We start from the raw sequence: 16,408 nt of genomic DNA on the forward strand, positions 1-16,408 counted from the left end.
CTTGGGCTGTCATATGTTACTCCACTCTTGGCAAATATGGTAATTTCCAGAGCCTCAGGGATATTTTATTTGCTCAACAGGGCCTCTGTTTCCACCTCTCCCAGGCAAAAAGGGGATGTGTAGGGGGGTCTTGTGGCCTTTGGATGCCCATGGTCTTGCCTCCAGGCTAAATTAAGCCTTTTCCCTCCTGCCTCTGGGGATTTAGAATGGAGAGAAGGGGTAGGTCCCCTCAGAGTGGACAGGGCCACCTCACCCTTAGGGAGGTAACCACAAGACCCTATTAATGCAGGAGGGAATCACCCAGTGCAGGGGTCCCTATTAACAGCTCCTTTTGAAAGACACAGGACAGACTGGGGAGGGATGGGGGTGAAGGTGACTGCTCATTTCTCTGGCTGGAGCTCTCATAAGGATTGGGAAGCCTTTGCAAGCTGTGAGGTCAACAGCTTCAAAGATTGTTTAGTGACAAAGAAAACTGCTCACACTATAGGAGAAAATAGGGAAATCACAGTTTATATATGAAGTGATAGCCAAAAAAAAGAAAAGAAAAGATAAGAAAAGAAAGCAGTCCTTTTGGAACAGGTAAATAATCAAACGGAAGAACACCCCAGGCTCTCTGAAGGGAACGTGGGAGGGAGAAAGAGAGAGAGAGAGAGAGAGAGAGAGAGAGAGAGAGAGAGAGAGAGAGTGTGTGTGTGTGTGTGTGTGTGTGTGTGTCCTGCTTGCAAGGCACTTCTGTCCCTGGTCTCTCTCTGCTGCTTCTCAGCTCTGCTTCTGCTCCACCTTCCCCAGTGGTCAGTGATGTCATATAAAAACATACATGAGTTTTAGTAATAATATCTGCTCTAAGCCAGCAAGGCTGAATTAACAAAAGAAATATTCCTGAGAGCTAATATAGTTCTCAACTAAAATGAACTCAATGTACTACCAATAATATATAAAAGACCAAAAACCTGACAAAAAGATTGTGCAGAGGAAATGAAGAAGCAGCTCTCAGGAAAGAAATAAAAACATGAAAAGATACTCTCAATTGTAATTAAAACCAGAAAATCTCTCACCTAAAAAATTGGAAGATACCTAATGCTGGTGAAGGTGTGGCAAACAGGAAATTTAGACCAAAGGTTAGCAAACTTTTTCCATAAAGGATCAGATAGTAAATATTTCAGGTTTTGCAGGCCATATGCTACAACCACTCAATTCTGCCATGGTAGCATGAAAGCAGTCATAGACAATATGTAAAGGAGAGTGTGGCTGTGTTCCAATAAAACTCTATTTACAAAAACAGGAATAGGCTTTAGTTTGCTGACTCCTGGTGTAGGCTCTGGGTGGGCACTTTGTATCTATTGTAGTAGACACTGAAGTTACAGCCCAACCCCTACTCTACCTGCCCCTACCCTACAGCAGCCATGACATACAGGGGGGACTGGCCCTTCATGTCAATTTTAACTCATCAGTATCTCTCCACTGGGGTCATTCCATCCCTCTTGCTATAGTTCCAGGGTAGGGGGATTCTGAGACCTGGCTAATCTCTCCTCTTCAGGCTAGTGTGGCATATAAATGTAAAACCTGGAACTGCCTTTCTGCTCTATGAGAGAAGCCAGGCTGGACACAAAGCTAACACACAGAGAACAGAGCTAAAGGAAAACTGCAAAGAAATAAACAGGAGAGTTGATCAAATGACACCAAAAACTTAACCAACTTCTGAAATTTTTAGTTACATGAGGTAATAAATCTAAGCCAGTTTGGGTCTGATTTTCTGTTACTTGCAACTATAAGTATCCAGCTGATATATTTATCAAAACAAAAATGTGCATTGGACATACACACTACCCACTTCAGAAAGATAATACTAACATTCCAGGGACATCAGGAGCCCAGGAACAAAAAACATTAGCCAGGAGGGCAAAGGTCTTTAGTTTAAATTTAGACTTGCTCTGGTACTCGTTATCCTAATTACAGTTCCTCAGGAGGATTTGTAGGGTTGGGCAAGAATCTCTCAGAGATAGACAGCTATTTACTGCAAAGGATATGATATATCCCAAGAATGTAACCTTGAATTGTGACTCTTTATAGACTCACAAAGTCTACAAAACACATCTGTTAATAGAAAACTATTTATTAGACAAAACACATTTGCTAGGAAGCTGTATTGTTTGTTATAATTTATATCTATTACAGTATTTTTACATAAAAATAAAATTGTTTACTCAGACTATAAAAAAGGAACTTATCAGTATTGTAATAATTAAGTCATTAATTCTGTATTAAATCTATTATATGTATATATCTTTCATATATACAGAAAATGTCTAGAAAAATATGTGAACTGTTATTAAGTTATTCCCTATAAGGACTGAGATTAGGGAAAGGAGATTTTTCCATTATATATCCCTGTTTGGTTCTGTATTCTTAACAAGACTATAAATTCATAGTAAAGGGGGGGGAGAGAATAAAAAACCAAGAAACAAACAACCATTATGAATTTTACCTTGCTCAGGTCCTTCACCATCGTCACAGCTGTTAATAGACCAACTGGTGGAAACATGCCCAGTCCAACCAGGGTGTCGGCCCACATCTACTGACCAACCAAGGGAGAGCAAAAATTCTAGGAAATGTGGCTGAACATTTCTGGAAGACTCCACATTCTTTAAAATCTGAAATAGATACCAATCGTCAGCTATAATGAAGGAAACAAAGAACATATCAAAATAAATCTTCATAAAAATTGGTTGGCTTTGAAGCTTATGACATATCAAGTCCAAGTTCAGAATAAATTTGAGGATATACCACTATAATGAAAAATGCATGCTCTGGAGTTACACAGATTTGGAATAGCTGGGCCTTGGGCAAGCTTCTTAACCTGTCTCAGTTTCACCATCTATAAAGGAGGGATAATAATAATAGTTGTGAAGATTAAATGAGATAATGCAGTTACAGCCCTTATGTGTCTTCCTGGCAAAACACTTACTGAACCAGACAAGTTTACCAAAAGACACTATGTCCCTGCTTTCACAGAGTTTACTGTCTATTTAATGAGAAATATTACATAGCTATGTGATTATTTAATTATAAATCTTGACAAACGCTATAAAAGTACAAACCTACTAAAAATTCAATAAAGATTAAGTATTATTAATAAATATGTGTGAAAATATCCTTTTCTTTGTCCAAGGAAGAGAATATAGCCACTCCAGAAAAATGAAGTAAGCAGTAGGTTCTCTCCTCTTAACTAAGTACCAAATGTAATGCTTTGGCTTCCTACTGGCCTCAGAAAGCACCCCTCATTCTAAAACAGTGCTTCTCACCTGGGGGTGATTTTTCCCTTCAGGGGACATTTGGCAATGTCTGGAGACATTTTTGGTTGTCACAATTGGTGGGGCACACTACTAGTACCTAGCGGTAGAGGCCAAAGATGCTGCTATATCTTCTAAAATACACAGGACAGTCCCACAATAAAGAATTATCTGGCCCCAAATGGCAATAGTGCTGTTGCTGGAAAACTCACTTCTAAAATAAGGAAAATAAGAAATTCTCTCTAAATTGAAAAGTAAAGTAGGGAGGAGCAGGGAGCAGAGTATATCAAAATCACCTGGGGAATTTCCCTAAAAATAAGATTCCCATAGCCTGCTCCAGACCTTCTATATTAAAATCAGCAAAGGCAGGATCCTGGAATCACTATTTTTAAAAAGTTTCCCCAAATGACTGATGCAGCCAGCCCACTTGTGAAAGTCAAAATATAAGAAGTTACACCCATTACTTCCACTGGGCATCACCGCCAGGTCACTACCTCTTGAATACAGAACCAATCTCTTTAGAGGTGTACAGTGTACCTATTTAATTTACCCATATCCCTTCATATTCTTACAGTGCCAAGAAACTTTTGACAGCCAGTTCCAGCTTTTGCAATTAAAATTTTTATCTAGAAGTGAAATTTTTAAATAAACAATTTCTGAAAATGTAGTTAAGCAGCAATAAGCAAATCAAATTCAACTTGCAGGCCACTTGCTGGCAGCCAGAAATTAATCTAAATCTACCATGTGCCTAGGAAAGCAGGTCTCAGCCATTTCAAAGGTGGCCTCAGGAAATCTTCATTGTTTCCTAGTCACCCTCAGCCCCTGGAAACCTAAGGCAATTAAACTGGTTTAGGAGTTGCCTCAAGGGTTTGTGTCTTCTTTTGCAAGTAGGAGAAAAATGGTTCCATTATTCTCATATGAACAATGCACTAAACGTCCTTCAAAACAGATCCCTAATCTCTGTAATTAATCCTATTTTACTGAGGTTCTTCCAAAAACCTTGAGCCCACCAATCTCATCCTTGACTACCACTAGCTCACCTTCTCCCAAGCTCCAAGCATATTAGACCCTAAAACGAATTTCACAAAGATGCAATACTCTCTTACCTCTGGGGAATTTACACATATCATCACTTTGTTAGTAACAATCTGCTTCTGACTTTTTACCTACCCCTACCGTCAATGCCTACCTCAAATACCAGTTTAAATGTCTTTTCCTCCAGGACACCTTCTTAAAACCAGGTTAAGTTTTCCTGTTATGGCTTCTATAAAATGCTTTAATGCCCCTAATAGCACAGTTTACTATGGTTGCTTATTTAATCGTCTGTCTTCTCTCTAGAGAGTAGTTCTAGGAGGCCAAAAATCTTATAGATCTTGTTCACCACTGTAACCCTGGTACCTAACAGCAGCATGAAATGAAAAGAACTTTCTCATAAATCAATCTTCTTTTCTAATAGCTCACCAATAATTTAAAACAATGCTTCTAGGGTAAACATTTTGTGACTTTGGTAAATTTCTTAAGGTATGCTAATTTGATTAGCTAATGGGCTTATAATGGTTACAGTAAATCTTCTAAGATCATACTGTTATAGTGCCCTACACACCCAAATACTACATTTTACAAATCTTCCTTTGGCCCTTTCCTAGTCAAAATAACTGCCTGCCTGTTCCATGTTTCAACTATTCATTTCCAACAGAAACTTCAAATCTCCTGCCATTTGCTCTCTGTTTTCCATTCTTGCTTCTTACATATTTCTTTATCCTTCTCCTAGTCTCTTTGTTACATGTATCCAGTTGTGTTTCACTTAGTGTTCTGTTTTTATCCTTTATTTCAGGGGTTATTTCCCTCACTGCATACTATGCATGCCTCAACTGAAATGTTGTGCTTGTGACATCACCTGGCAGGTAAGCTCCTCAAGAGGAAACTCTGTTACTCCCTTCCATACCTTGGCATGCTGAGCCACAGGGAAGATGTTCAGTAAATATTTGTGCTGTTATTTTATTCTTAAGTAATTAAGCCTAGTTTTAGCTTTTTGTGCCTAACTTCCTGTATTTTAGTTTCTTCTGTCTTATGAATCCGAATTCCTTAAGGGGAAGAAAGGCATGCTACAGTTCCTGTCTAAATCATGTTCCTTGAGGGTCAAAAGACTCAGAACTCTAAGCATCACAGTTCTTTTTATTTTTATTTTTTTAGAGATGGGGTCTCCCTCTGGCTCAGGCTGGTTTCGAACTCCTGAGCTCAAGCAATCCTCCTGCCTTGGCCTCCCAGAGTGTTAGGATTACAGGCTTGAGCCACCACGCCCAGCCCTAAACTTCACAGTTTTAACTAATTCAGTTTTTGAAATGGTTCATAACAAGTCTTTAAGCATCAAGCATAAAATATTCATTTCTTACCATGGACAGTGCAAACCATAAAATTCTACATATGAAAAAGAAACTTTTAATCTGAGGAATGCAAGCCCCTGTAAATTATCAGGCCCAGAGAAGCACTGAAATGTGAAAGCAGTCACGTCTTACTCTCCCTAAGGAAGCTGCCTGATATATGGACTCTAGACTGAGTGTTACCACCAATAGCTATAAATTAACCTAACAATGCCCCACACTGGACACCGTAACTCATAGCCTACTGTTCAACAATGTATAGCCAATCACCCATCAATGTTATTTCTGTAAACTAATGAGAATTCCTGACAAACAACTTTTGTAACCACCCCCTCTCCTGATTCGTCCTTTTTCTCTCTAAAAACTCGAGCCTCTCCTTTATTCTCTGGAGCACTTTTCAGTGTTTCCCAGGCTGCAGTCCTCAACCTTGGCCCAAATAAACTCTCTATATTAATTTTGCTTCAGTTTCTTTCTTTAAGTCAACATACATTTATAGCACAAAAAATTATCCAAAAAAATTTTCAGAATTCTTACCTCTTGGTTCGTTTTCTGACCTGGCTTCATATAGAAAATAAAAACTGTGTCGAAAGGACGACATGGCAAGAGATCCAGATACCCAATGTCATCAAAAAATCCAGGTATCGTGGAATCAAGTGCAATAAGGTGAGGAGGTAGACGACTATTTGCAGGTTCCTACCACCAAAGGAAGAAAGGAGCGATTATTATTTTTCATTATTCTAATTATAAAAGCAATACCTGCTCATGGTTTAGTAAAAATTAAGTAAAAAAAAATATTAAAAAATAAGAAATTATTTGGTATTTTTGTATACTTCCTTCCAATTATTTTATTTGCTATTTGTTGTTAAAGACAATTTAGATTATATTGTGTATATAATTTTGGATCCTGTTTTCTCTATAATATCATATATTATCTCTATGTCATATTATATTATACCTATATAATATATAATATAGATAATATTTCTCTGGATTATAATATTTTTAATGCATTTTTGCTCATTCATTGACAGTGGAAATGCAAAATTATATAGCCACTTCGAAAGATGGTTTGGTAGTTTCTTACAAAGCCCAACAGTCTTATTATACAATATAGCAATTGAACATACTGGTATTTGCCCTTGAGTTAAAAATGTATATCCACCCAAAAACCTGCACACGAATGTTTATAGTAGCTTTATTCATAAATACCAAAACTTGGTGAAGTACTATCTTGGGTAGAAAAAAACACACACAAAACAAAATTTGGAAGCAACCAAGATGTCTTTCAATAGATGAATGAATAAATCAACTGTGATACATCCATACAGTGAAATATTATTCAACAATAAAAAGAAATGGACTTTCAAGTCACAAAAAGACAAGGAGGAAACTTAAATGCATAATGATAAGTTAAAAAAGCCAGTGTGAGAAGACTACATATTGTATGATTCCCACGACATGTCATTTTGGAAAAAGCAAAATTACACAGAAATAGTACAAAGATCAGTGGTAGCCAAGGGTTGAGGGGGGCACAAAAAGGGAGGAACAAATAGGTGAAACACAGTGAATTTTTAAGGTAGTGAAACTATTTGTATAATACTGTAATGGTATACACATGTCATTATACATTTGTCAAAACCCACAGAACTGTGCAATACAGAACGAACCCTAATGTAAATTACAGACTTCAATTAATAATGCACCAATATAGGTTCACTAATTGTAACAAATGTACCACATCAATGCAAGATATTAAATTAGGGGAAATGGCGGGGGAGATTTTGGGAGCTCTCCATTCTTTCTGCTCAATTATTCTGCAAACCTAAAACTTCCCTAAAAAAATTTTTAATGCGTTTTTTATTTCGTTTTCCTCCTAATCCTTATCTTCTTTGAGATCTTGATCTTGCCAAAAATGGTTCTGCTAACCATAGTATTTTTCAGGAAGGCATACCCCAGAGATGGCAAGAACTATTCTCTTTCATATTGGCAAGGATTGTGAGCCTGGTCTTCTGATCTGTTACACAACATTCCTAGCAAGGGCTGGGGCAACAGTCTATAATAAAAGATTTTAATATTTCAAAGTTGAATAGTCTATGACCAGTTATCACACTAACTGAAATAAGTAAAGAGTACAAATAGCTTCATATCAATTCAGGTCATATTTTGCCACTAAGTGAATTTGCTATAAATGTACAAAAAAATTTCTATATTTCAGTTTTTACTTTGATATCATGAATAAGGAATTGTAGACCTGTAGCTTGCTGCAATACACCCTATAGGGTAAAATGTCCTCATTCTTCTTCTTCTTTTTTTTTTTTTTTTTGAGATGGAGTCTTGCTCTTCTGGGCTAGAGTGCCGTGGCGTCAGATTAGCTCACAGCAACCTCAAACTCCTGGGCTCAAGTGATCCTCCTGCCTCAGCTTCCTGAGTAGCTGGGATTACAGGTACTCGCCACCACACCCAGCTAATTTTTCTATTTTTGGTAGAGGTGAGGTCTCCCTCTTGCTGAGGCTGGTCTTGAACTCCTGACCTCAAGGGATCCTCCAGCCTCGGCCTCCCAGAGTGCCAGGATTACAGGCTTGAGCCACTGCACCAGCCTCTTCTTTTTTTTTTTAAGTAAGGTATATCCTCAGCTTGTTCTTCTGGATGATCTTCTAATCCAGGAATGCAATGCATATATTTTATATCTCTTAATAATAAGAGATATAATAAGTTTCTTAATAAGAAACTTAAAAGTTTCTTCCTCTAGGTCTTGTACATAGTTTGTTAAGGTAACTTTTGTCAATATCACAGCTATTATTTTTAACTGAATATTAGAGAATAGTCATTAATTTTTATACTTTTTTGCATAGTCATCTTAACTCCCTCATTTATTTTATACATCTTATTGATTTTCTTATGGTTGTGTAATTAGAAGTCATATTACCTGTACACTATTTGCTCATTTCCAATAATTTTTACTTCATTTAGTTTCTTTTAACATTTCATTGACTCACCTTATTTTGATACTGTACTGTAGTTATGTAAGATCGTACCATTGGGGGAAAGCTTCCTGTACTTCTATTTTGCAAATTCCTGCTAATCTATAATTATTTAAAACTAAAAAGTTAAAAAATTTCATTGATTGAAAAATTCTATTAAATAGTCATCAAGGTACATATCCTTTACCTCTGATTTTAACAAAAGGTACCTCTAAATTTGCTTATGGGCTGCCATTTAGAGAGAGCTTTAATGTGGACCTACACTACTATTCCTGGCTAAGTTTTTTTTTTAATCAGAATATTGTTCTATTAAATATTGATTTATTTTATTGATTGATCTACTAGTAGGATCAAGTTATTTTCTTAACAGCTTTATTAATACTCCCCAATAATTATCAAGGATAAACCTTACTTGGTCATGGAAGATAATTTGCTTAACATGCTCTTAACACATTAACTGCCATGTGAGTTGTACTTAACTCACGCTAGTTTTGAGCCCCCGGGCTCGTGAAGCATATGTAACTTACATATCTCTTCACCTTCGGAGCTGAGAGAACTATTTTTCAAGCTGCATATAACTCACACATAGAAAACAATAAAAAGTAACAAATTATTCATTAAATTAGAAAGGATCATTTTGTTTTTGAAATTATTCTATTTTACAATAAAATACTACGGCCCCAAGGAAAAAAATTTTTTTCTACTGTGGTAGTTAATTTTGTTAATTCAGAATTCAGTTTGACTAGCCTCTTCTTTAATACTTTTATATATATATTTATAAGTAAAACTGGTTTGTAGTTTTTTTTGTATGTATGTCCTGAGAGGATTAAGTTATTAGAGTTATGCTAAGGTTCACAAAATAAACCAGGTATCTTTCTGACTTTTTCCTATGTTCTGATACAGATGAGAAAGTATGAGAATTATTTTCTTTAAGCTTAACAATTTCAACTAGAATTGGTAATGTGAACAGAAAATTGCAATCTCAGAGACAGAGCTATTTAGGGCTTTTCTTGTCTCCCTGCAGTCCATACGATGCTATAATTTCCTTCTAGTATATTTTTATTTACTGCTTCTACTCTGTTCAATTTGCTCCACTAGGAATATCACTTATCATTTATATAGTTTGGATCTTTTTTCCTTGCCTTCCATATTTCCATATGCTTTCCATATTTCTTTTTATTCCCTTCTCTCTGCTCTTCCATTCTGTATTAAGAGTTTTTATGTTAGTACTCTGCTGCATCACAAAGTCAATTTTCTACAATGAGCTATGATCATGCCACTGCATTCTAGCCTGGGTGACAAAACAAGACCCTGACTCATTATAAATAAATAAATAAATAAATAAACAAACAAACAAATAAATAAATAAAAATGAAAGTGGCAGTGGCATGAAAGAGCAGAGTGAACTATAGCTTATACTTTCAGTAATAACATTTACTGGGGAAAGATTTTTAACATTCTCTTTTTAATTATCTGTAGATTTCATTTATATGTGCAATATGGGTCCCGCATTACTTAGGAAAACTCAGAGCTGAGTATATTATCAAAGCAGCCTCCTCAGACAGAACTCTGAATGCTTTCATGGGTAAACTGTCCTGGAGCTCACACTGTAACCTACAGCAGCACAGACTTTCATTGACGTGCATACAGAATAGGAGTTTAACCAGTTTTTTAAAGAAATTTCCTTCTATCCTCATAAAAATAATGTAGCTATCACCAGCCAAATGTTAATTTATGCATATATTTACTCATAAAAATTCATGAAGATTACCTTCAATGCTTCTAAGGACAAAAATCCAAAGTGTGAGAGGAAAAGGCGGGCTGTTTGGAATTCCTGGGCAGGAGGTGGGGGCCTGCAATCTGTAACAGGATCAGGAAAACTTCTCTTCTGCAATTCTTCCTCACTCTGTTGCTCAAGGTGTATTTCATAAGCAATCTGCTGGGCCATTCCACTCCTTAATTTTTCATGTCTTTCTTCTAACTGAAATAAACCAAATATTTCATTTTTTGGAAATATTACAAAAGTTACAGGGTCAAACTTAATTTTAAAATGAAAATAAAGCTGCAAGCAACAAAGAGAATGAAGATAATTTTCAGTGATCAACATTGTACTTCCGTTCAATAACACGTTTCAAGTTTGAAAGAAATACCAAAGAAACTTCCCTATAGCTTCAATAATTGCTTCTTCATCTCCTTGCTGTGAATAAAAGCATTCTGTCTCTGTTCCCCTTAAATGGGCAGAGTGGTTGCTCCCACCTTCTCCCCTCCAGTTCACTGTCTATCTTCACCCTGCAGTAGCCCCTCATGTGGATTACTTGACTGTATTCTTGCAGACTCTCCTGACCCCTCCCTTCCCTTCAGATCAATCCTAGTTTAAAATTCCATCCTCTGGCAAGTGATGATCCATCTAACCAACTGGCTCACAATTCTACAACCTTCTCAATCTTCAGACTTTGGCCATCCATGAGCACACCTTGAACCTCAGATATGCCCTACTTTCTAACCTATAATTCTGAAATTCCCTCGCCAGTCATAAGCTCCCTTCCTGCAGCTTCCCATGCTTTCATTGCTTGAGCTCATGTTTTACCATCACTGGAGGGCACTCAATCCCTCCTCCTATTCTCCCATGCCATTAGCATCCTTCTGGCTTCATCTGCTTCCCAACTAAGCCTAACACCCTCGACAACCAGCTCAGCGGCTGGACCTAGAAGAAGCTCCAAAGCACTTCCCAAAGCCAAACTTGCACCAAAAAAAGGTCATGGTCACTGTTTGGAGGTCTGCTGCTGGTCTGATCCATTACAGCTTTGTGAATCCTGGCAAAACCATTATATCTGAGAAGTATGCACAGCAAATCGATGAGATGCACCAAAAACTGCAACACCTATGACTGGCATTAGTCAACAGAAAGGGCCCAATTCTTCTCCACGACAATGCCTGATGGCACCTTGCACAACCAACACTTCAAAAGTTGAAAGAATTGGGCTACGAAGTTTTGCCTCATCCACAATATTCACCTGACCTCTCACCAACCGACTACCACTTCTTCAAGCGTCTCCTCAGCATTTTGCAGGGAAAATGCTTCTACAACCAGCAGGATGCAGAAAATGCTTTCCAAGAGTTCGTCAAATCCTGAAGCATGGATTTTTACGCCACAGGAATAAACTTATTTCTTGTTGGCACAAATGTGTTGATTGTAACAGTTCCTATTTTGATTAATAAAGATGTGTTTGCACCTAGTTACAATGAATTAAAATTCATGGTTCCAAAAACGCAATTACTTTCACACCAACCTAATAGCAGCAGTAGTAGTTTCTCTTTGCTGCCCCTGCCTCATTAATCATACACTACCAGCCCCTTACACTCTGCCCCACACTTTATACTCCTTTGAACCTGTGCTCAAAGGTCACCTGCAATTTCACACCAAAATCGAGAAGCTTTTTCTTATTCCTCCTTCTCCCTGATCGCTCTAGCATTTTATAGTGTAGCCCTTCCTCCATTCTTACCCCTCTATTCTCTCATGCTCTGACATACCAGTCCCCTGCTTCTTGAAATTCTTCTCCCTTGACCTAAGAGACGAATTACCTAAACTAATTAATCATCTAAATTAATCTAAAACCAAATAAATTTTTCCTATATTCCCAAATCTGTCTTCTTCCTAAAAGTCCATATTTCTGTAAATGGCACTGATATCTCTTTGTTACTCACACTCAAAATCTAAAATTCTTTGGTTCTTTTCCTTTCCTCATCAATTCAAGACTGCTTGGATCTACCTCCATAACACATTTTATATATTAAACTTCAGTGACATAGTCCTTCATTTCTCACGACGTGGATTGTTGTAATAGTCTCGAAACTGGTCTCCCTTCTCCAAATATACTCCACTGCCAGAGTCTGATTCTGTTACTACATTATTGAAATCTACGATAGCCCAGGTAGTGCAGTGACACCTCTTTCTAAAGATGTACAGTTCCTTTCAATCGGCCACAATCTGTATCTGTCTTACTATATGGTAACCTCCCAGAATACAGAGACTTGGCTCATCTTATACATCACCTTCAATAACACTAAAGGCATTGTCTTGACTGTGGAAGTCATTTAAGAATGTTTATATTCATTTCCTTAACAACAGCTAAAAATTTATCTTACTTCTTCAGTGACAATTTCATGCAAATCTGGAATGCTCAGATCTGCTTTCACAAAAGGAATTTTGTCCACCTCTTCAGGAAATGGCCGATGTTTCACAGTATATTTAAATCCAACATCATTTTTAGGAACTGGGCGAGGCTCAGGCACAAAAAGCTGTTAAAGTAAACAAATAACATTATGGTATTACATATGGTCCAATACCCATCTTTAAGGAAATGTATTTCCCTAGTCTCTCAGATGCCTGTGTTTGCCAAGGACTACTTGTCATAAAAACTCACTAAGAATCGACACATGCTATAGATAACAGTAAAAGTAAGCAGCCTACCAGTGCACTCTATTTTATTTTTCTAAAAATGTTCATCAACTCATTAGCGATCCCATGATTGACAAACGGGTTGTGGACTTCTACTGCCACAGGCCTGAATCCCCCACATTCAGTGGTAAGCCACTTTAGCTAGAGATTTGAATCTCAAACTTCCTTCCTTCCTCAGGAGCTCTCAAATCATTCCATATGATAAAGTACAAGTTTAGGTCCACTAGTCATCTCTAGAAACTGAGTTCTATTAGAACCTTAGCATGGCTTAATTGAGAGAGTATGGGCACCAAATCTAGGCCTTCATGGCTCCAAACTCTTGCTTTAATATGTATATGGTACATAGTGAACCCTCAATAAATCTTAGTTCCTTTCCTGCTACTGTTCCTCCTCAGTCTTTAATGCTAACTTCGGGGCTTACAGAGCTGGTGACAGAATGTGATCTGTATAACGCCACCAAGAGAAAACAGGGGAGTGCTCCTCATGGGGCAATAAACATATCTCATCTAACAGAGACATCTAGGATATTAAATGATTTTAGGTACATGCTCCAATTTTGTGGGTGTCTCTTGTAAAAGCTGATAACATTTTACTATGTCATATTTTAAAAACATTATTTAGTAACAGAAGCAAAACCTTACAATGTAATAAGTGAAAAGAAGAGTATACAAAAATGACTCAAATGCTATTTAAGCTTTATTATGTATGAAAAGGAAAAAAAGACTGGAAGGGAATCCAATCCAAAAAATTAACAGTGGCTATTTCCTTCTGGATAGTAACCACTAGTGATTTAAAATTTCTTCTTTATCATTTGGATTTTCCAACTTTCTTTCATAATCAATTATTACTTATAAAATTACACATATAATAAAGAAAACAAACTGCGCCACCCCAAAAGATTTCATTAAATTATTTAGATTAAAAAGTTATACAGTATATTACCAATCATATGGCTATAAATCATATAAAACAATTTGAAACTAAGTCCTGTTGCTAGATATATCAAAGGTCTAGCCAATTTTTTTTTCCTATCTGGTATACATCTGACTCTTATTATACTTAAAATTACATGGAAAAAACTTGTTCAGGAAAAGCAGTCCTTAATCCTAAGTGGATGTTAGGATCACCTGGAAAGCTTTCTGAAAATACACCTGCCTTGAAGATGCCTTTAAAGAGTAATTCTATTAATAGGTTCCTAAGAGATGGTTCTGATGTGAACCCACTGACTGACAGTCTGGCTAGGGATCAAAAATATTTGTTATCTGTGACTTCTGCTGGAATGTTATTTAACCTTTAAATCACAACACACACACTCTCTCTCTCTCTCCCCTCCTCACTTCCCTGTAACTTCTGATGAATACCTTCTGATTTGCTTTTGCTCCTCTTGGTAAAAGGCAAAGCTGTTGTGCCCAAGCAAGTCTTCCAGACATTCCCCGGACCAGCACAGTGACAGAGGGGAAAAAATCATCTAGAATAAAATGTTTGTGTAAAAGTTTATATTTCAAACAATAGCCATTTAAAATAAATCTATTATCAACTATAGAGCTTCTCATAATCAAAGCCCCAACATAGTGCTTCCAAAGGTTTGACCCTTTGTGTACCACCTCTGTGGTTTCTGCCATACCCATGTACCATAAGTACTATTATTTTACTTTATACCAACCACTCTTTCTTTCTCTCCTTCCTCTCCTTCTTCCTTCCTTCCCTCTTCCTCCCTCCCTCCCTCCCTTCCTTCCTCTCTCTTCCTCTCTCTCTCTCTTTCTCTCTTTCTTTCTTTCTATCTATCTACCTATCTATCTATTGAGACAGGGTCTTGCTCTGTCATCCAGGCTGGTGTGCAGTGGCATGATCATAGCTCACTATAGCCTCAAACTTCTGGGCTCAATTGATCCTCCCGCCTCAACCTCCCAAGTAGCTAGGACTACAGGCACACACCACCATGCCTGGCTTTTTTTTTTTTTTCTTGTAGAGATAGGGTCTCACTATGTTGCCCAGGCTGGTCTCAAACTCCTGGCCTCAGGTGATCTTCCTGCCTCAGCCTCCCAAAGTATTGGGCTTACAGGCATGAGCCACTGCACCTGGCTGTTCTTTCATTTTTAACTTACATTTATCTTAAAAGAAAATTATGCATCTCTAAACGGAGAATCATGAATTTTGGTGTGCTAATTATGTATTTTTAAAACACGTTTAAAAATATATAAAATAATGTTCACTAACGTATCAACTAAGATCATCTCACAGACCTCTGGTGGTCTACATACACATTTTTAGGAAATGCTGTCCTAGCAAATATTCTTCACCTTCCAATGTTGGGAACAACCTAAATGTAGGAAGAAAGATTGTTTGCAGTGTTCATGCTATATTTGCCTACGCCTTTGTGTACCACTGCCCACCACAGGCAGGCACTGTTCCATCCCAGCAGAAGTTCAGGGGTGGAGTGGTGGTGGTAGTGGTAAAGAACTCAGGATGGACTTCCTGAGTGACCCAGATCCTTTTTCTTATTCCCTACTTCTGTCTCAGGTGTAGGAGTTAAACTTCTCTGTCTCATTTCTTCTGTTATTAACTATTATAATAAACTATTAAAATGCCCTTGTAAATCTATAAAATTCCAATTGTTTACATTTTTGATAGACTTCCTGTGCAACGTAGTTACTTGGAAAGAGAGAAGGGGAGTCCTAGAAAACCTGGAAAAAGGCCAGGAAGCCCGAAGGAGACACTGGGATTCTGCAGACTCTTCTGCAGATGGCTTGGGAGTAGGAGGCTGAAGGAATTGTTTGTGAATAGCAGGCACAGCGGCCTAGGGAAGAAAGCCAAGCAAGCCTCAGTCAGGGGTAGAGAAGGAAGAGGTACCTGCAAAAAAGACTTGGGACCAGTACTTCTGGAGTTGGGCAATGATAAAAGGTCTCAGTCTATTGCATATTAATGTCACTGTATCTCACCACAACATGACGGAAATTTATGATGGTATTCTTTTATCCAAAACTACAGGGAAAAGTCTCACTTTCATTTTATGGATTTATGAGATCCTACTCCTATATACAATGGACACGGGACTGTAAGACCCTGTTCACCTTTGCAAAGGCAAGAAGGCAAGTCTTTAATCACTGAGCAAATCCTATTGTGGCACAGCAATATCAGAAAGGGACAGTATAGGATTTAGAAAATCTGGGTTCCAGCCCTAGCCATACCATATACTTCTCAAGTAACCCTAGCCAAATCAAATGTCCTCTCTGAGCTTTAGTTTCTTCATCTGTAAATGAAGGAATGGTACACCTGGTAACTCCCCGAATCTCTTTA

The 16,408-nt window shown here is 37.5% G+C and overlaps 1 protein-coding gene across 3 annotated transcripts in view; it reads right to left on the reverse strand.

The window, feature by feature from the left end:
• RALGAPB (Ral GTPase activating protein non-catalytic subunit beta) overlaps window positions 1–16,408 on the reverse strand; it is a 99,022-nt gene that overhangs the window by 13,344 nt on the left and 69,270 nt on the right. For all 3 annotated transcript variants that reach the window (XM_045528587.1, XM_045528588.1, XM_045528589.1), the window contains 5 exons: window positions 14,473–14,579; window positions 12,799–12,951; window positions 10,424–10,633; window positions 6,206–6,364; window positions 2,486–2,651 (listed from right to left, as the gene is read on the reverse strand). In XM_045528587.1, coding sequence (XP_045384543.1) covers window positions 2,486–2,651; window positions 6,206–6,364; window positions 10,424–10,633; window positions 12,799–12,951; window positions 14,473–14,579 — 795 coding nt within the window. The remainder of the gene's footprint in view (window positions 1–2,485; window positions 2,652–6,205; window positions 6,365–10,423; window positions 10,634–12,798; window positions 12,952–14,472; window positions 14,580–16,408) is intronic.

Source organism: Lemur catta, chromosome 17 (genome assembly GCF_020740605.2).
Source record: "Lemur catta isolate mLemCat1 chromosome 17, mLemCat1.pri, whole genome shotgun sequence".
Taxonomy (NCBI): Eukaryota; Metazoa; Chordata; class Mammalia; order Primates; family Lemuridae; genus Lemur; species Lemur catta.